A 21,367-nucleotide genomic window follows, 5' to 3' on the forward strand; every position below is an offset into this window, starting at 1 on the left:
TGGCAAATGAAACAAAATACTACACACTACGCAGTCTTCCCCAGAAATATAAGTCAGCAGCTCCAAATACTATAGCTGCTGACCTTTAATATAAGGACACCTACCTGTCCAGGGATCCAACGTTGTCCTCACCTGAGCCACTTCTTCAATTAGCTTCAGGCGCAGGTGCTGGCATTTTAAGAAAGAGGAACCAGCAAGGAAGCCTTGCGGCTTTACAGCGGGTTCCCACTACACATGCTTGAGCCATGCTGCGCTTTGTGAATGGCCTCGCAGTCTTCTGGGACCTGTGATGTGTCCCAGAAGGCTGCTTGGAACAAGGGGGGGGCCCGAACTTCCGCTCAGATTACTAAAGTGGGAGCAGGTACCTGTCAAAACCAGGTACAGGCTCACCCCACCCACTAATTGCATGCCTATCATTAGGAAATGCAGGGATATATATATATATATATAAAATGTAAGGTTTCAAAAGTACTTCTGCATGCAATGAACTTCACAGTTTATTAAAGTGCAATAACTGAACAAAAAGAGCCTTTTATGTGGATTAACGCCATAGCATGATGTCCGATATGACAATACTGTCCGGCCCTGCTACAGCTTCCAAGGCCACTTTTATTTATATCATTTTAGGTAAATAGTTATACAGTATATATTCATTAAACATCTTTTTTTTTCCATTTATATTTATTAAGAGGAACCAGCAAGGAAGGCTTGTGGCTTTACAGCCGGTTCCCACTACACATGCTTGAGCCATGCTGCACTTTTTGAATGGTCCCGCAGTCTTCTGGGAACTGTGATGTGTCCCAGAAGGCTACGGGGAATGAGGGGGGGGGGCAAATTCCCTCAGATCTCTGAAGTGGGAGCAGGTACCGGGCAAAAACCAGGAACAGGCTTCACCCCCATCCCCCCCCCCCCACAAACTTCCAAGAATTAAACATTGGGGGGGGGGGATGCAAAGGAGCAGAACTTCTCCTTTTGGGTAAGGTTTCACTTTAAATTCCATCTAGACAAAATGAAACCCAGTAGCACTTCTACAGAAATAGGCAACATAAATCATACGTATATTTAACCTTTTCCTGTATATGTTGAGCTTTGCCCACCCCTTCGTTTACACCACATGCAGTCAAACGCATATGCAAGAAAAATGAATGTATTTCAAAAGCCAGGTTAAAACTACTGGTGTGCTTTCAAGTTTATGAAAAAAAAAATTATAACAAGCTGCATTATTTTTTAAATCTGAAAAACGTTTTATTAGTAAAGTAGAACGGTTTCCAGAGTAGTCAAGAAACAATACATTTTAGAGTCCTGGTGCCCAACCTTTGGCCCTTTGATATATGATGTGTGGCCCTCTGTAGTGTGAACATGGATAAGGATAATTGCATTGATATCTACTAGCCTCCTGTTCCCAGTTTCATATTGTCTGCTGCAGGATATCCCCAGCCAAAAATGTAGCATGTCCACACTCTTTGACCCTCATTTCCTCTATTAGGTCTGTAGCTTCTGACAGTTCTCATATACTGAACGTTATGTGCGGTCCTTTGGTGATGTCAGGGGCCGCATATCAGGCCCCCTTTAGCTCATAAGTTAGCAAACACTGCTTTCGAGTATACAAGTTACAGCGTCATCAGGTCAGTAGCTGTAACTAGGGTTGAGCGGACACCTAGATGTCCGTGTTCGACGGGTTCGGCCGAACTTTAAAAAAAAGTCCGGGTCCGTGTCCCGGACTTTTACCGAACTTTTCCCGGACACCGAACCCCATTGAAGTCAATGGGGACCCGAACTTTAAGGCACTAAAATGGCTCTAAAACACCAAAGGAAAGGGCTAGAGTGCTGCAAATGGCAGCAAAACGTAATTAAGAGCATGGCAAGTGCTCTGCAAACAAATGTGGATAGGGAAATAACTTAAAACAACAAAAAAAAACAGAAAAATAAAACAATGTTCTTCTTCATCTCTGAAGGACGAGGCCCATATGGAGTAGGAGGGAGGTTGAGGTGGTGGTGGATGTGGCGGTGACATAGGCGTGCGCACAGGGTGTGCTGGGTGTGCCTGGGCACACCCTAATCACCTAGGGCACATAGCATTGCCAGTGAGGAGATGGGAAAGATCTCCCTGGGACCTGCTCTGCTCTATTTCTCCTTGCCTACAGGTACATGGCCCCGATACATTACTCTCCCTGCTGGCAAACACATGCATGTGTATTTCAACTTTGGGGTGCACACCTTAATGCAATAGGCTGCGCACACCTATGGGCGGTGTAGGTGGAAGCGGCGGTGGAGGAGGACCAGGGCCGGATTAACAGCATCATGGGCTTGGTGCTGAGGATTTTGAAGGGCCTTAGGGCCGTGCCTTGCCATGCACCCAGAGGAGGAAGGGTGCAGCCATGCATGCCTAATTCAACATGGGATGCTGTCTCTGAAGCCCATAAACACATCCATGCATCGCCAACTGTCCCTCCTTGTCCGGCCTTCACGCTGTGTGGGGAGGTTCTGAGGGTGCTGCCTGGGGAAGCGAGCATAGAAGCCAGACTTCTGTGTTTACAAGTGACAGAAGAGCGGTAACAGTGAATATGGCCAACCCGGGGCCTATATAAAAAGGTAGGGGCCTGGAGCTGCAGCTCCAATAGACCCTACATTAATCTGGCCCTGAGGAGGAGGATGAGGTAGCCAACACTGCTTCTTTTCACAAATTTTAAATGAGGGTACACCCCAAAAGAGTGAGAAAGAGCAAAAATGGAACAATGGGTGGGTAAGGTCGGTATCCATTGCTATTCTGCATAAGGTACGGAAAAGTCCCGTGGGATCCATGCCTGGTTCATTTTAATGAACGTGAGCTTGTCCACATTGTCTCTGGACAGGCGGCTGCGCTTGTCTGTTATAACGCCCCCAGCCGTGCTAAATACCCGTTCAGATAATACACTGGCTGCAGGGCACGCCAGCACCTCCAAGGCGTAAAGGGCAAGCTCAGGCCATGTGCCCAATTTGAAGACCCAGAAGTTGAAGGGGGCAGACCCGTCATTCACTACATGTAGGCGTGTGCACACATACTGCTCCACCATGTTGGTAAAATGCTGCCTCCTGCTAAGACGTTCCATCTGAGCTGCTGGTGCTGCTGTTTGTTGTGGCGTGCTGACAAAGCTTTTCCACATTTCGGCCATGCTAACCCTGCCTTCTGAGGTGCTGGCGGTGCCCTGGTTGCGTTGGCGACCTCCTCCTCCTCCTCCTCTGCCTTGTGCTTCCACTGTGGCCCCGCTGTCAGATGGGAATGCCAGCAGCATGGCGTCTACCAGCGTGCGCTTGTACTCGCGCATCTTGCGATCGCGCTCCAGTGAGTGAATTAAGGACGGTACGTTGTCCTTGTAACGGGGATCCAGCAGCGTGGCCACCCAGTAATCAGCACAAGTTAGAATGTGGGCAACTCGGCGGTCGTTGTGGAGACACTGCAGCATGTAATCGCTCATGTGTGCCAGGCTGCCCAGAGGCGACGAAAGGCTGTCCTCTGTGGGAGGTGTATGGTCCGTGTCCTCTGTATCCCCTCAGCCACGCACCAGTGATGGCCATGAGCTGGCCTGGGTGCCACCCTGCTGTGAACATGGTTCCATCTCCTCCTCCAGCTCCTCCTCCTCCTCATCCTCCAGAACTGTGCCCCTGCTGGACAATTGCGTCCCTGGCGTTTGCGTGTGCAGGAACCCACCCTCGGAGCCCCTTGCGAATGACTGCCCTGAAAGCCTTGGAAATGTTACCTCTTCATCCTCCTCCTCCTCCTCATCCTGTGCCACATCCTCTTCCATCATCGCCCGAATTGTTTTTTCAAGGAGGCATAGAAGTGGGATAGTTAAGCTGAGAACGGCGTCATTGCCACTGGCCATGTTGGTGGAGTACTCAAAACAGCGCAACAAGGCACACAGGTCTCGCATGGAGGCCCAGTTATTGGTGGTGAAGTGGTGCTGTTCCGCAGAGCGACTCACGCGTGCGTGCTGCAGCTGAAACTCCACTATGGCCTGCTGCTGCTCGCACAGTCTTTCCAGCATGTGCAAGGTGGAGTTCCACCTTGTGGGCACGTCACATATGAGGCGGTGAGCGGGAAGGCCGAAGTTACGCTGCAGCGCTGCCAGGCGAGCAGCAGCAGGGTGAGAACGCCGAAAGTGCGCACAAACGGCCCGCACTTTCTGCAGCAGCTCTGACATATCGGGGTAGTTTTTAAGGAACCTCTGCACCACCAAATTCAGCACATGCGCCAGGCAAGGGATGTGCGTCAAACCGGCTAGGCCCAGAGCTGCTATGAGATTTCGCCCGTTATCGCACACCACCAGGCCGGGCTTGAGGCTCGCTGGCAGCAACCACTCATTTGTCTGCTGTTCCATGCTCCTCCACAACTCCTGCGCGGTGTGTGGTTTGTCCCCCAAACAGGCAAGTTGTAAAACTGCCTGCTGTCGTTTACCCCTGGCCGTGCTGAAGTTGGTGGTGAAGGTGTTACGCTGTCCGGATGAGGAGGCGGTAGAGGATGAGGAAGCGGAGTAGGAGGAGTTAGGAACAGGAGGCAAACTGAAGCGCCCTGCAATCCTCGGTGGTGGAAGGACATGCGCCAAATTGCTATCCGCCTCAGGCCCATCCGCCACTGCATTTACCCAGTGTGCCGTTAGGGAGATATAACGCCCCTGACCGTGCTTACTGGTCCACGTATCCGTAGTTAGGTGGACCTTGGCACAGATGGCGTTGCGCAGTGCACACCTGATTTTTTCCCCCACTTGGTTGTGCAGGGAAGGGATGGCTTGCCTGGAAAAGTAGTGGCGGCTGGGCACGACGTACTGTGGGACAGCCACCGACATAAGCTTTTTAAAACTGTGCGTCTCCACCAGACGGAATGACAGCATTTCAAAGGCCAATAATTTTGAAATGCTGGCATTCAGGGCCAGGGATCGCGGGTGGGTAGGGGGGTACTTCCTCTTCCTCTCAAGTGTTTGGGAGATGGAAAGCTGAACGCTTCCACGGGACATTGTGGAGATGGTTGTTGGTGACCCAGGTGGTGGTGTTGCTGACAGATCGTCTGTTTGCGGGGTGGCAGGTGCCGGTATCACTACAGATGTGGCTGGAGCGGCCGAGACTGCAGCAGAAGAGGAAGCAGGATGAGCCAGAGACGTTTCTTGGTTTTGAAGGTGTGTACTCCACTGCAGCTCGTGCTTTGCACTTAGATGCCTGATCATGCAGGTTGTGCTCAGGTTGAGAAGGTTCATGCCTCGCTTCAAGCTCTGATTGCACAGGGTGCAAACCACTCGTGTCCTGTCATCAGCACATTTTCTAAAGAACTTCCACGCTAGAGAACTCCTTTGAGCTGACTTTGGTGCGCTCGTTCCCTTGCTGCGTTGGGCAGTAGCGGGCGTAGTGTCTAGGGCACGGCCGCTCCGCTTCTGCACCCTGCTCCCTCTTCTGCTGTGCTGGTGGCTCTGTGCGACCACCGCCTCTTCCTCCAAACTACTCAGTTCACCTGCATGACGTTCATTCCATGTGGGGTCGAGGACCTCATCGTCCTCCACATCATCTTCCACCCAGTCTTCACCCCTGCCCTCCTTGTCGGTCTCCACAATGCTGAACGCCGCAGCAGTTGGCACCTGCGTTTCGTCATCATCGGAGACGTGCTGCGATGATCCTTGCATGTACTCATCTTGAGGAATAAGTGGTTGGGCATCGCTGCACTCAATCTCTTCCACTTCTGGGGCAGGGCTAGGTGGATGGCCCTGGGAAACCCTGCTGACAGAGTCCTCAAAAAGAATAAGAGACTGCTGTATGGCTTGGGGCTCAGACTGCTGGCCTGATTTGCAAGGGGGTGAGGTGAAAGACGGTTGGACATTGGCTGCAGGTGCCAACTCTGACCTTTCTGCAGTAGACTGGGTGGGAGACAATGTGAAGGAACTGGAGGCACTGTCAGCAGCAAACCAATCTACTATCGCCTCAACTTGTTCTGGCCTCATCACTTCTAGGGGCGTTTGATGCCCTACCAAATACTGATGCAGGTTCTGTCGCCTACTCACACTTGAGGAAGGTGTTTCACTTGTGCGTGTAGCTGGCACAGATCGACCATGTCCTCTCCTTGCAACAGGAGCTCTACCAGCAGCACCACGACCCAGGCCACGGCCCTTATTTGACGGTCTCCTCATATTTCTGTAATTTAAGATCTTGCCCTAGAAAGGTTTTTATTGAATAGCGGAATAGAAAATATGATCCAAAAAAAGTGTATGTATATCACACGTACACAACCACACTAGGCCCCAATTACTATTGTTTGTACCCCTAAAAGGCTAGATGAGGAGTAGGGGGAGTATGGAACAGGCAGCACCCTCAAACCTTCAGAAGTATGAGATGAACCCCAACAACTTGGAAAGGTGGATCTCTCTCACACGTACCGACACAGACTATCCCGCAATTCAATTGATCCTCAAAGGTTTTTATTGAATAGCGGAATAGGAAATATGATCAAAAAAAGTGTATGTATCTCGCACGTACACAACCACACTAGGCCCCAATTACTATTGTTTGTACCCCTAAAAGGCTAGATGAGGAGTAGGGGGGGTATGGAACAGGCAGCACCCTCAAACCTTCAGAAGTATGAGATGAACCCCAACAACTTGGAAAGGTGGATCTCTCTCACACGTACCGACACAGACTATCCCGCAATTCAATTGATCCCCAAAGGTTTTTATTGAATAGCGGAATAGGAAATATGATCAAAAAAAGTGTATGTATCTCACACGTACAGAAACACACTAGGCCCCAATTACTATTGTTTGTACACCTAAAAGGATGGATGAGGAGGAGGAGGAGTATGGAACAGGCAGCACCCTCAAACCTTCAGAAGTATGAGATGAACCCCAACAACTTGGAAAGGTGGATCTCTCTCACACGTACCAACACAGACTATCCCCCAATTTAACTGATCCCCAAAGGTTTTTGATTAAATAGCGGAATAGAAAATATGATCCCAAAAAAGTGTATGTATATCACACGTACACAACCACACTAGGCCCCAATTACTATTGTTTGTACCCCTAAAAGGCTAGGAGTAGGGGGGAGTATGGAACAGGCAGCACCCTCAAACCTTCAGAAGTATGAGATGAACCCCAACAACTTGGAAAGGTGGATCTCTCTCACACGTACCAACACAGACTATCCCCCAATTTAACTGATCCCCAGAGGTTTTTGATTAAATAGCGGAATAGAAAATATGATCCCAAAAAAGTGTATGTATATCACACGTACACAACCACACTAGGCCCCAATTACTATTGTTTGTACCCCTAAAAGGCTAGGAGTAGGGGGGAGTATGGAACAGGCAGCACCCTCAAACCTTCAGAAGTATGAGATGAACCCCAACAACTTGGAAAGGTGGATCTCTCTCACACGTACCAACACAGACTATCCCCCAATTTAACTGATCCCCAAAGGTTTTTGATTAAATAGCGGAATAGAAAATATGATCCCAAAAAAGTGTATGTATATCACACGTACACAACCACACTAGGCCCCAATTACTATTGTTTGTACCCCTAAAAGGCTAGGAGTAGGGGGGAGTATGGAACAGGCAGCACCCTCAAACCTTCAGAAGTATGAGATGAACCCCAACAACTTGGAAAGGTGGATCTCTCTCACACGTACCAACACAGACTATCCCCCAATTTAACTGATCCCCAGAGGTTTTTGATTAAATAGCGGAATAGAAAATATGATCCCAAAAAAGTGTATGTATATCACACGTACACAACCACACTAGGCCCCAATTACTATTGTTTGTACCCCTAAAAGGCTAGGAGTAGGGGGAGTATGGAACAGGCAGCACCCTCAAACCTTCAGAAGTATGAGATGAACCCCAACAACTTGGAAAGGTGGATCTCTCTCACACGTACCAACACAGACTATCCCCCAATTTAACTGATCCCCAAAGGTTTTTGATTAAATAGCGGAATAGAAAATATGATCCCAAAAAAGTGTATGTATATCACACGTACACAACCACACTAGGCCCCAATTACTATTGTTTGTACCCCTAAAAGGCTAGGAGTAGGGGGAGTATGGAACAGGCAGCACCCTCAAACCTTCAGAAGTATGAGATGAACCCCAACAACTTGGAAAGGTGGATCTCTCTCACACGTACCAACACAGACTATCCCCCAATTTAACTGATCCCCAAAGGTTTTTGATTAAATAGCGGAATAGAAAATATGATCCCAAAAAAGTGTATGTATATCACACGTACACAACCACACTAGGCCCCAATTACTATTGTTTGTACCCCTAAAAGGCTAGGAGTAGGGGGAGTATGGAACAGGCAGCACCCTCAAACCTTCAGAAGTATGAGATGAACCCCAACAACTTGGAAAGGTGGATCTCTCTCACACGTACCAACACAGACTATCCCCCAATTTAACTGATCCCCAAAGGTTTTTGATTAAATAGCGGAATAGAAAATATGATCCCAAAAAAGTGTATGTATATCACACGTACACAACCACACTAGGCCCCAATTACTATTGTTTGTACCCCTAAAAGGCTAGGAGTAGGGGGAGTATGGAACAGGCAGCACCCTCAAACCTTCAGAAGTATGAGATGAACCCCAACAACTTGGAAAGGTGGATCTCTCTCACACGTACCAACACAGACTATCCCCCAATTTAACTGATCCCCAAAGGTTTTTGATTAAATAGCGGAATAGAAAATATGATCCCAAAAAAGTGTATGTATATCACACGTACACAACCACACTAGGCCCCAATTACTATTGTTTGTACCCCTAAAAGGCTAGGAGTAGGGGGAGTATGGAACAGGCAGCACCCTCAAACCTTCAGAAGTATGAGATGAACCCCAACAACTTGGAAAGGTGGATCTCTCTCACACGTACCAACACAGACTATCCCCCAATTTAACTGATCCCCAAAGGTTTTTGATTAAATAGCGGAATAGAAAATATGATCCCAAAAAAGTGTATGTATATCACACGTACACAACCACACTAGGCCCCAATTACTATTGTTTGTACCCCTAAAAGGCTAGGAGTAGGGGGAGTATGGAACAGGCAGCACCCTCAAACCTTCAGAAGTATGAGATGAACCCCAACAACTTGGAAAGGTGGATCTCTCTCACACGTACCAACACAGACTATCCCCCAATTTAACTGATCCCCAAAGGTTTTTGATTAAATAGCGGAATAGAAAATATGATCCCAAAAAAGTGTATGTATATCACACGTACACAACCACACTAGGCCCCAATTACTATTGTTTGTACCCCTAAAAGGCTAGGAGTAGGGGGAGTATGGAACAGGCAGCACCCTCAAACCTTCAGAAGTATGAGATGAACCCCAACAACTTGGAAAGGTGGATCTCTCTCACACGTACCAACACAGACTATCCCCCAATTTAACTGATCCCCAGAGGTTTTTGATTAAATAGCGGAATAGAAAATATGATCCCAAAAAAGTGTATGTATATCACACGTACACAACCACACTAGGCCCCAATTACTATTGTTTGTACCCCTAAAAGGCTAGGAGTAGGGGGAGTATGGAACAGGCAGCACCCTCAAACCTTCAGAAGTATGAGATGAACCCCAACAACTTGGAAAGGTGGATCTCTCTCACACGTACCAACACAGACTATCCCCCAATTTAACTGATCCCCAGAGGTTTTTGATTAAATAGCGGAATAGAAAATATGATCCCAAAAAAGTGTATGTATATCACACGTACACAACCACACTAGGCCCCAATTACTATTGTTTGTACCCCTAAAAGGCTAGGAGTAGGGGGGAGTATGGAACAGGCAGCACCCTCAAACCTTCAGAAGTATGAGATGAACCCCAACAACTTGGAAAGGTGGATCTCTCTCACACGTACCAACACAGACTATCCCCCAATTTAACTGATCCCCAGAGGTTTTTGATTAAATAGCGGAATAGAAAATATGATCCCAAAAAAGTGTATGTATATCACACGTACACAACCACACTAGGCCCCAATTACTATTGTTTGTACCCCTAAAAGGCTAGGAGTAGGGGGGAGTATGGAACAGGCAGCACCCTCAAACCTTCAGAAGTATGAGATGAACCCCAACAACTTGGAAAGGTGGATCTCTCTCACACGTACCAACACAGACTATCCCCCAATTTAACTGATCCCCAAAGGTTTTTGATTAAATAGCGGAATAGAAAATATGATCCCAAAAAAGTGTATGTATATCACACGTACACAACCACACTAGGCCCCAATTACTATTGTTTGTACCCCTAAAAGGCTAGATGAGGAGTAGGGGGAGTATGGAACAGGCAGCACCCTCAAACCTTCAGTATGAGATTGTGTTCACTGTACCCCACAAAGATTGAGTTCACTGCACCCCACAATGATTGTGTTCACTGCACCCCACAAAGATTGTGTTCACTGCACCTCACAAAGATTGTGTTCACTGTACCCCCCAAAGATTTTGTTCACTGCACCCCACAAAGATTCTGTTCACTGTACCCCACAAAGATTGTGTTCACTGCACCCCAAAAAGATTGTGTTCACTGCACCCCAAAAAGGATGTTGTTCACTGCACCCCAAAAAGGATGTTGTTCACTCCACCCCAAAAAGATTGTGTTCACTGCACCCCACAAAGATTGTGTTCACTGCACCCCAAAAAGATTGTGTTCACTGCACCCCAAAAATGATTTTGTTCACTGCACCCCAAAAAGGATTTTTTTCACTGCACCCCAAAAAGGATGTTGTTCACTCCACCCCAAAAAGATTGTGTTCACTGCACCCCAAAAAGATTGTGTTCACTGCACCCCACAAAGGATTTTGTTCACTGCACCCCAAAAAGATTGTGTTCACTGCACCCCAAAAAGGATGTTGTTCACTGCACCCCAAAAAGGATTTTGTTCACTGCACCCCAAAAAGATTGTGTTCACTGCACCCCACAAAGGATTTTGTTCACTGCACCCCACAAAGATTGTGTTCACTGCACACCAAAAAGGATTGTGTTCACTGCACCCCAAAAAGATTTTGTTCACTGCACCCCAAAAAGATTGTGTTCACTGCAGCCCAAAAAGATTGTGTTCACTGCAGCCCAAAAAGATTGTGTTCACTGCAGCCCAAAAAGATTGTGTTCACTGCAGCCCAAAAAGATTGTGTTCACTGCAGCCCAAAAAGATTGTGTTCACTGCAGCTCACACACAGAAAAATGGATGTGGATCACTGACACCTGCCTATCTCCAATCCCACACCACACAGCAATATCGATTGTAGTTTGTAGAACACAGTTTCCCTAAAATTCAGCAGACTCTGTCCCTAACAGGATTGAGAAGAGATCGTAGATCAGGATTGAGTGCAGATTCACCCCACCCCCCACACAGCAATATCGATTGTAGTTTGTAGAACACAGTTTCCCTAAAATTCAGCAGACTCTGTCCCTAACAGGATTGAGAAGAGATCGTAGATCAGGATTGAGTGCAGATTCACCCCACCCCCCACACAGCAATATCGATTGTAGTTTGTAGAACACAGTTTCCCTAAAATTCAGCAGACTCTGTCCCTAACAGGATTGAGAAGAGATCGTAGATCAGGATTGAGTGCAGATTCACCCCACCCCCCCACACAGCAATATCGATTGTAGTTTGTAGAAGACACTGACCCTATATAATTCAGCAGACTCTATCCCTAAAATGCCTACAACTCGCCCTGCCTAAACACTCCGACCTGTCCCTCAATTCTATCCGGACACAAATGGTTTTTTCCTGCCTATCTTTCCCTAATCAGCAGCCAGCACGTTGATGTGTGCTCTCTGTCCCTGAATCTAAGCAGCATAATGACGCCGCTGCGGCTGCCTCGAACTTATAAAGACTTGGTCACATGCTTCAGACGGCCAATCACAGCTACTGAGACATTTGCAGGCATGGCTGGGATGGCTTAAGGCACACCAGTTAAACGATTGTTGATTGGCTGTTGAAAGCCCGCCATGAAAAGAGCGCCAAAGCATGCAAAACCCGGAAATAAAACGACCGAACACGGATTTTTACCCGAACATACAGTAAAGTGTCCGTGTCCGTGTTCGGGTACAAAAAATCCAATTATTCGGTACGAACACGAATAATACAGTCCGTGTTCGCTCAACACTAGCTGTAACGTATTACAAATTCTCCAAATAAATCAGCACATTCAAAGTTTAGAAAAAACAACATATCTATGGTAGGTACAGAATTATGTAGCAGTAAGAGAAAGCAAATCAGATATGTCAAAATTATCCAGATCCATCAGGGAAGGAGTCTAGTTATGACCAATCAATAGGGTTTAGCCTAATGTAGCATTCTAATCTAAGTGTCTATGCCATTTGTTTTATCCATTCTGCCAGTACTGGTGGTTCTGTTCATTTTCAATGTGATAGCATCACTTTATTAGCTTGGAACAGGGCTCTGACCATAACTTCACTACACAACCCCTGGACCAAATGATCACCGAGAATACCCAGTAAGCATTGTTTAGGGATGCGGCATTGTTTTAACACATAAATGCACTGAAAAGGTAAAAAAAAAACCTACTGCAAAAGCACGGTGTTACAAACGCGCCCCGAATGCAAGGGTTTTGGTGTAAACTAGCCCTGAAAGTGAACTGGTCTCAAATGAGGGAAGGGGAGAAACTTAATTAGCTTTTATTTCTAGCTGTGTCTCCATTGGCTATTTCCCCTTACTTCCTGCCACAGTAAAAATGCTGTTATCAAACCAGGAAGTGAAGAGAAACCTTCTCAAAAAAGATACCAGAAAAAAAAGTTTTGGCTAGAAAAAAAAAAAAAAGTAAACTTAATCTAACTTCCAGCCACTATTTGCAAGGCTCTACATATGGAACACAGATGCAAATAGACTGTCTCATATGTTGTGGGCTTGAGTTTTTACAGGTATTAGTTGTGACGGTCATTACAAGCATGAAGAACAATTATAAAAGTATATGTGGGTGTTCTGTTCCTTTAAGATGGTAGTACTCTCTTCAATAACTATGAATGGGATTTCCCCTGTTCGTACTGGTTGTTCTCAATGATCAACAGGAAAAGCCCTTTCATTAAGAAGAAATGTCACCTAGGAGGCAATGAATAGCCGGCTCTATGTTTAATATGCATAATGAGTCTACATTCAGCTCTGCCCTATTCCACACACAATGTCCTAGACTAAAGGAAGCCCCATCTCCCAGCTTCTTTGCATGGGCTACCCGAATCCCAAATGCCGCCCACTTTCCTGTAACTCTTTCAGTCTTTTCAACAAACCATCTGCTGAGGAGTGAACTGGATGACACTTTATAGGGCCACAAGCATTTTATTGAGGAGCTGGTTACTGTATCACAGAGCTCAATGTGAGAAATAACAGTAAACATCCAAAGTTGGGTTAGTTTTCCTTCTTGATTTAATTTGTCGTTTATTACCAAAATTAACATAAAGGCTATGAATAGATCCTTATTACATAATGGTGTAGGCGTCTTTAATGTAAAGGAGTGTGTTCATATTGAACCTATCCTTTAGGGCCTCTCTGGCTGTGGTCAACATTTGCTGCAATGATTGTCAATGTGTGGCTATCAAACGTCACACCCTGTTCTCCATAATTCTATCCCCCAGCCAGAGAACCCCTGATGCATGTGTGCCCCAGTTTTTATCCTTTTTAAGTTGATGGGCTATCCACACAACGGAATGAAATCCATGGAGCACAAGTGCCTGACCAGCTAAGCAGGTTTTAAAGAGAAGGCTATGCAGTGCTAGAAGACCACACAGGAAAGATCACCAGAGCCTTACAGGGAGGTGGGGGACCCCGAAGAAAGTACACATATCCTTTAGAACACCTACCATATGTCCAAGTCCCCTCTATTACTGTTCTGGGAACAACCAAAATTGGGATTTTCTTTCACTTTCGGGTGAATAAAGGGTCACTCTCCCTAACAGGGTCACAGACCGCAATAACAATTCTTGTGGTGTTCTAATCTCTTTCCACCCTGTCCAAAACGAAAAAAAAAGTTTTGCATTCAACCACTTTATGACCGCCCGATTGTAGCTTTTCTGGTACAGGGTGGCTGCTGTGCACAGGATCACGTATATACACACACGTGATCCCACACTTCCGGGTCGCAGGCACGCTTGCATGCTGCTTGTTCCCGCTGTGATTGTGCACAGTGAGAGAAGATCAGAGGACCCTGCTGACTCCCTCTGTCCGCTGGCACCAGTCGATTGTTTGGTACACAGGCACAATGACAGTCTGCCTATGCAAACAGGGCAGATTGCCGCTGTCAGTAGGGAAGGCATCTATCCTATGTTCCTGCAAAGCAGGAACATGGATCCATGCCTTCCCTTAGTAAAAGCACCACCCTCCCAGTAAGTGTTATTAGTACAGCGGCAGTGCATATTTTTAGCACTGATCCCTATATTAGTATCACTGGTTCCAAAAAAGTGTCAGTGTCCGATTTTTTCGCCTCAATATCGCAGTCCCACTATAAGTTACTGATTGCCGCCATTACTAGTAAAATAAATAAATAAATAAAAATTTCAATACATCCTATAGTTTATAGATGCTATACCTTTTGTGCAAACCAATCAATATACGCTTATTAGGATTCTTTTTACCAAAAATATGTAGCAGAACACATATTGGCCTGAACTTATAAGTTCGTTTTTTTATTGGATATGTTTTATAGCAGAAAGTAAAAAATATAGTTTTTTTTTTTTAATTTTCGGCCTTTTTTTTTTTTGTTTATAAAAAAAAACCGTGATCAAATACCACCAAAAGAAAGCTCTATTTGTCGGGAAAAAAAGAGATACATTTTATTTGGGTACAGCGTTGCACGACTTCCCAACTGTCAGTTAAAATAAAGCAGTGCTGTATCGCAAAAAATGGCCTGATCATTAAGGAAGGAAATCTTTGGGAGCTGAAGTGGTTAATTATACTTTAAATTTGCTTCTTAATAGCCTCAGGAGATATCTATTTTAGGTGCACCAAAAACCATGTTTACATGAAAAAGGGCATTCTCAGCTAATAGGATATTGGCCATATTGTAATTTGGTAAAGTGTTAGGGAGAGATTGTGAGCTTGTACATCTTAAGGCCTCATGCACACTGGATGTTTTTACAGCTGCTGTTAGCAGCGTCAGACGTTTTTTTTTGCAGCTGCAGAACGCCCATCCATGTTATTCTATGGCCTCATGCACACATAGAGCTTTTAGGAGCTCCAAGTGGCATAGGTGTTTTACAGCTCCAAAAAAAACCCAGGAACTGTGGGTTCAGGAGCTCCAGCGTCAAGCTGCAAAAAACGTCTGACGCTGCTAAGGGCTCCATAAGGCTCCATAACGTTGCTTAACGTGCGTTAAGCCACGTTATACGTTTTTTTTCTTCCATTCAAAATCAATGGCTCCCTACGGGAGCCTATTGATTTGAATGGAAGTCACACCGCAGGTCGGATCAGGGTGATCCGACTTGCGGTGCGACCTGCACTGTGAGAATCTTGAGGGGGAACTCCACGCCAAAATGGGGAAAAAAACGGCGTGGGGTTCCCCCCCAGGTTCCAAACCAAGCCCTTCAAGTCTGGTATGGAATTTGAGGGTAGCCCCACGCCGAAAAAACGGCGTGGGGTCCCCCCCCAAAATCCATACCAGACCCTTATCCGAGCATGCAGTCCGGCATGCCAGGAAAGGGGAGGGGACGAGCGAGCGGCCCCACCCCCCCTGGATCATACCAGGCCACACGCCCTCAACATGGGGGGGGTGTGGGTGCTTTGGGGCAGGGGGGGGCTCTGCACCCCGCACCTCAAAGCACCTTGCCCCCATGTTGATGAGGACAAGGGCCTCATCCCCACAACCCTGGCCGGTGGTTGTGGGGGTCTGCGGGCAGGGGCTCATCGGAATCTGGAAGCCCCCTTTAACAAGGGGGCCCCCCCAGATCCCGGACCCCCTCCCTATGTGAATGGGTATGGGGTACACTGTACCCCTACTCATTCACCCCATAAAATGCAGTGTATGGAAATAACGACAGGAGACGTTTTTGAAAATTTATTAAAAATCTTCATCCGGCTCTTGTCCTCTCCGGGGGTCTTCTGCTGTCTTCTCCTCTCCGAGGGTCTTCTGCTCTTTTGCTGTCCGCCCTTCTTGTCTTCTCCTCTCCGGGGGTCTTCTGCTGTCTTCTCTCCGAGGATCTTCTGCTCTTTTGCTGTCCGCCCTTCTTGTCTTCTCCTCTCCGGGGGTCTTCTGCTGTCTTCTCCTCTCCGAGGGTCTTCTGCTGTCTTCTCCTCTCCGAGGGTCTTCTGCTGTCTTCTCCTCTCCGAGGGTCTTCTGCTGTCCGCCCTTCTGCTGTCCAATCTTCTTGTCTTCTCCTCTCCGGTCTTCTGCTCTTTTGCTGTCGGCTGTCGGCTGTCCTTCTTCCTCCGGTCCTCCTCCGACGACGTCTCCAGCGATTATGCCGGCCTCTGGTCTCTGCAGCTTATTATATAGCCATTAGGGGCGTGGCCGCCAGATGACATCATCGGGAGACCACGCCCCCTTGTGTCACAGATGACCAGAGGCCGGCATAATCGCTGGAGACGTCGTCGGAGGAGGACCGGAGGAAGAAGGACAGCCGACAGCCGACAGCAAAAGAGCAGAAGACCGGAGAGGAGAAGACAAGAAGATTGGACAGCAGAAGGGCGGACAGCAGAAGACCCTCGGAGAGGAGAAGACAGCAGAAGACCCCCGGAGAGGAGAAGACAAGAAGGGCGGACAGCAAAAGAGCAGAAGACCCCCGGAGAGGACAAGAGCCGGATGAAGATTTTTAATAAATTTTCAAAAACGTCTCCTGTCGTTATTTCCATACACTGCATTTTATGGGGTGAATGAGTAGGGGTACAGTGTACCCCATACCCATTCACATAGGGAGGGGGTCCGGGATCTGGGGGGGCCCCCTTGTTAAAGGGGGCTTCCAGATTCCGATGAGCCCCTGCCCGCAGACCCCCACAACCACCGGCCAGGGTTGTGGGGATGAGGCCCTTGTCCTCATCAACATGGGGGCAAGGTGCTTTGAGGTGCGGGGTGCAGAGCCCCCCCCCCTGCCCCAAAGCACCCACACCCCCCCCATGTTGAGGGCGTGTGGCCTGGTATGATCCAGGGGGGGTGGGGCCGCTCGCTCGTCCCCTCCCCTTTCCTGGCATGCCGGACTGCATGCTCGGATAAGGGTCTGGTATGGATTTTGGGGGGGACCCCACGCCGTTTTTTCGGCGTGGGGCTACCCTCAAATTCCATACCAGACCCGAAGGGCCTGGTTTGGAACCTGGGGGGGAACCCCACGCCGTTTTTTTTCCCCATTTTGGCGTGGAGTTCCCCCTCAAGATTCTCACAGTGCAGGTCGCACCGCAAGTCGGATCACCCTGATCCGACCTGCGGTGTGACTTCCATTCAAATCAATAGGCTCCCATAGGGAACCATTGATTTTGAATGTAGGCAGAAAAAACGCTGCTAACAGCTACTGTGGCCAAACGTGCAATAACGTTAGTAGAAACAGCTACTGAAAGCACGTTTTTACAGCTGCTGTTTCCCGGCGTTATGTAAACAGCTTTGGAGCACGTTTTTATGACGCCCTGTGTGCATGGAGCCTAAGTGTTCTTAGGGATTCTAAGAGGTAGAACTATCCCTTTGTCTGAAGATACAGCATCTGATGACTATATCATGCAGTAAACTCTCATGAATGAAGATCTCAGTATAGCTCCCAGGTGAAAGAAGAGAAGGCGAAAAATGTAAGTTATATTTGTAAACTTGCTTGCATTGTCTGGGTTTATGATTGGAAAAGTGCACATATAAACATTAGGTGCCATCAATTTTAAAACCACAGGATAAACATATAATGTGTATGAAAACCATCTTTCTCTCCATTAAAAGACATCTCTACAATAAAATTCAAGCAAACCATAGAAGCCAATGTCTGGTGTATCCACTCTGCCACCTGCTGTTAGTAACCTTACAATGACTCTGCAAGCTATGAGAGCTCAGCAGTGACCCAGAACACATTTTTGCATTATAGACAAGAGCAGAAAGAACAACTAACCAAAAAAAGGTCTGCCAAGCTTATTGATTTATTATTTACCTGTCACATATCCTTCTAAGGCTCTTGGAACAAACGATTTGGCAAGACTAAGGTTTTCTTTTGTGCATTTGCCAGACTCAAGACCAAATGACATCCCCATCCTCTTCAGAACCTCAATGTCATCGTGGATTTCAAAGGCATTGTCAAAGTTAAAGAGGTATTCAAACCTGCAAAAATGTAGGCATTTCCATAGATGTTCAGAAGGGTAAAAAAAAAAAAAAAAAATCACACAAAGAAAGCCAGAATAGGAGGATAGGTAGAAGAAGGTCTGGAGAAGAAACACCACAGAATAAGGTGGTGAGTGCAAGAGATGAAGACATTTAGTAGACATGACCTATGGATGAAGACATATAGTAGACATGACCTATGGATGAAGACATTTAGTAGACATGACCTATGGATGAAGACATTTAGTAGACATGACCTATGGATGAAGACATATAGTAGACATGACCTATGGATGAAGACATTTAGTAGACATGACCTATGGAAGAAGACATATAGTAGACATGACCTATGGATGAAGACATATAGTAGAAATGACCTATGGATGAAGACATATAGTAGACATGAGCTATGGATGAAGACATATAGTAGACATGACCTATGGATGAAGACATAGTAGACATGACCTATGGATGAAGACATATAGTAGACATGACCTATGGATGAAGGCATATAGTAGACATGACCTATGGATTAGGACATATAGTAGACATGACCTATGGACGAGGACATATAGTAGACATGACCTATGGATGAGGACATATAGTAGACATGACCTATGGAAGAAGACATATAGTAGACATGACCTATGGATGAAGACATATAGTAGACATGACCTATGGATGAAGACATTTAGTAGGCATGACCTATGGATGAGGACATATAGTAGACATGACCTATGGAAGAAGACATATAGTAGACATGACCTATGAATGAAGACATATAGTAGACATGACTTATGGATGAAGACATATAGTAGACATGACCTATGGATGAAGACATATAGTAGACATGACCTATGGCACTCCAGTTATCAGGATGTGCCGCACTCTTCAACAGCTGGAGGAGCTCAGGTTGCCCATAAGTGAAGAAGAGAACACATTATTCACAACTAAAACATGAATCACTCCTATTCAGTACTTGACTATCCATCACACTTACTTGTCACTAGATATACTGCAGTCAATGACAGTCTTTTTGCTGGTGTTCACAATGATAAAGGGCAGCTTGATGGTGGAGTTTACAGCTGGTGGTGTTTGGCTCTGTTGCTCAATTTGTCTGTTTCTCTGAATCAAATGCTTGAATGCAATTTGCTAGGGTGAAAAGGAAACATAATCAGGTGATGGGTCTTGCACTTATGTCTAGATAATAATGACAAGGTACTGCTAAGTCACATTAATGAATCCCTAGCACCAAGCGACACATTCATTTATATTCAGTAAGGCCATGTCAAGAGCAATGATGATCAACAAAGTACAGTGACCATCAGCTGTTAATCATGTTTATATCTTCTGCAGTCAGATTAATTATTGAATAAAATTCAGTGACCTACAGAAGCCAATCAGATACTCACAAATCAGCTGACTGGTTGATACAGGTTATTGCAATCTACATGTAGCAAGGTTTCCAGGCCTGTGGCCTGATGTGGGTCTGCCATTAGAACCGGTACTCTAAAGCAATCTACTGAGCTGGCCAGAACCAGCTTTTGAAGATTTTGAATCCCATAATCCAATTACACAAGTACTCTCTTGTTAAATTGGGTGGAATTCACCAACCAATATGTTTTTATATGTAGATAGCCCAGTATAATCACATGAGTGGACAAGTCATACGTTCCCACAAGATCAGAACACACACTTAGTAGAATATATCATTGTAATGAACTGCTGTGTATATTCTGATTATCTGATGGTCCCACCCAAGCACAGAGATGAAGGAAGAAAACTTGAGTTCTTTAACACTGGTGAAAATGATCTCTATGAAAGAAAAATGGTATTATATTTTTCAAGGCACATGAAACCCACTGTTACAGCACACTGGGCCCTGAATGGTGGGGTTTGATATAACACGGTGCTTATGAATACTAAACAGCTTCTCATTGTAATCACATGTGCCTCTGATCTTGAAAGGAAAGAGGAGATTTATTATGCATATGAACTATATGAAAGGGCCTTTCATGGCCCTAATAACAGTTGTAATACTGAACAGAGGAAACAAATAAAAATGTAAAGGGGAATATGCTAGGAGATTCTGTATTGTCTTAAACCTTAGTTAGCTCCTGAACCCCATTCCCATGTAACAAAAGGGAAGACCAGAATGCATAAAATATTACTTTCAGATACAAATGATTAATGTTTCAAAGAAAGATACACGTTGTAAAATGTATCAAACATACTAGATGCCGGAGCTTAATATTTTCCATGTCGCTGATCTAGAATAAGCATGCATCACGTAAAGTAAGAACTTTACGAACTCCTAATTTTTAGATTCTTCTGATCACACATTAAAAAGATTAAAGGCAGAGACTGCCAGGCAAATGTTTAGAAGCTGATGTCAACGATGGAAGCCTTAAAACTTTAACCAGTACAGGTTGCCTTTATATCTGTTCCTTGAAGTTTCTGAAAAGCTTGTAAGTAATGGATACAAATAGTTAAGCCAAAAAACTAAGCAAAAAAACTAATTCAGAACCAAGTCCCATGAAGATAAGGAAAAATATTTCTGTTCTTCATGAGAAATTTCCACCAGTAAAAGATAGAGAGTTGATAATGGTCTGCAATATGCAGTAGTAATTACACGCTTTAGCTTGACTTAGTGTTGTGGTGAGAACAACACAGTTGAGAGGGAGTTCTGTATCTGATGGGACTCAACAAACACTTCCATTGTCATACTCGTCATTCTTACTATACTGCAAAAAGTGAACGCGTGGCCCTGTGACCGCTATCTCACATGATTCAAACTTCTAACAATAATCACACACAGAACACGCAGTGTTTGAATACAGCAAGCTATGGAAGGGAATTTTTTGTATGTTTTAATGCCAATAAAAAACACAACAAATTATGACAGTCAATGGAAAAAAAAACCTATTACAGAAAAAGGAATGATAAACATACAAGGTCAAACAAGTTTGGCAGTATGAATCCTATCACACCATTCTAGTTTAAAGTACAGGATAAATTTACATAAATGTAGGTGTATTTAAACGTAAAATGTGGAACAACTCTGAAGTCCAATGAGAAGGACACACTATGTTATGATCTGCTTGGAGACCAGTA

General features: G+C 45.7%; 1 protein-coding gene across 3 annotated transcripts in view; it reads right to left on the reverse strand.

The window, feature by feature from the left end:
• TFDP2 (transcription factor Dp-2) overlaps positions 1-21,367 on the reverse strand; it is a 170,752-nt gene that overhangs the window by 12,652 nt on the left and 136,733 nt on the right. For all 3 annotated transcript variants that reach the window (XM_082251674.1, XM_082251672.1, XM_082251673.1), the window contains 2 exons: positions 19,254-19,405; positions 18,087-18,253 (listed from right to left, as the gene is read on the reverse strand). In XM_082251674.1, coding sequence (XP_082107800.1) covers positions 18,087-18,253; positions 19,254-19,405 — 319 coding nt within the window. The remainder of the gene's footprint in view (positions 1-18,086; positions 18,254-19,253; positions 19,406-21,367) is intronic.

This window comes from Pelophylax lessonae (genome assembly GCF_965119305.1).
Source record: "Pelophylax lessonae genome assembly, chromosome: 3".
Lineage (NCBI taxonomy): Eukaryota > Metazoa > Chordata > Amphibia > Anura > Ranidae > Pelophylax > Pelophylax lessonae.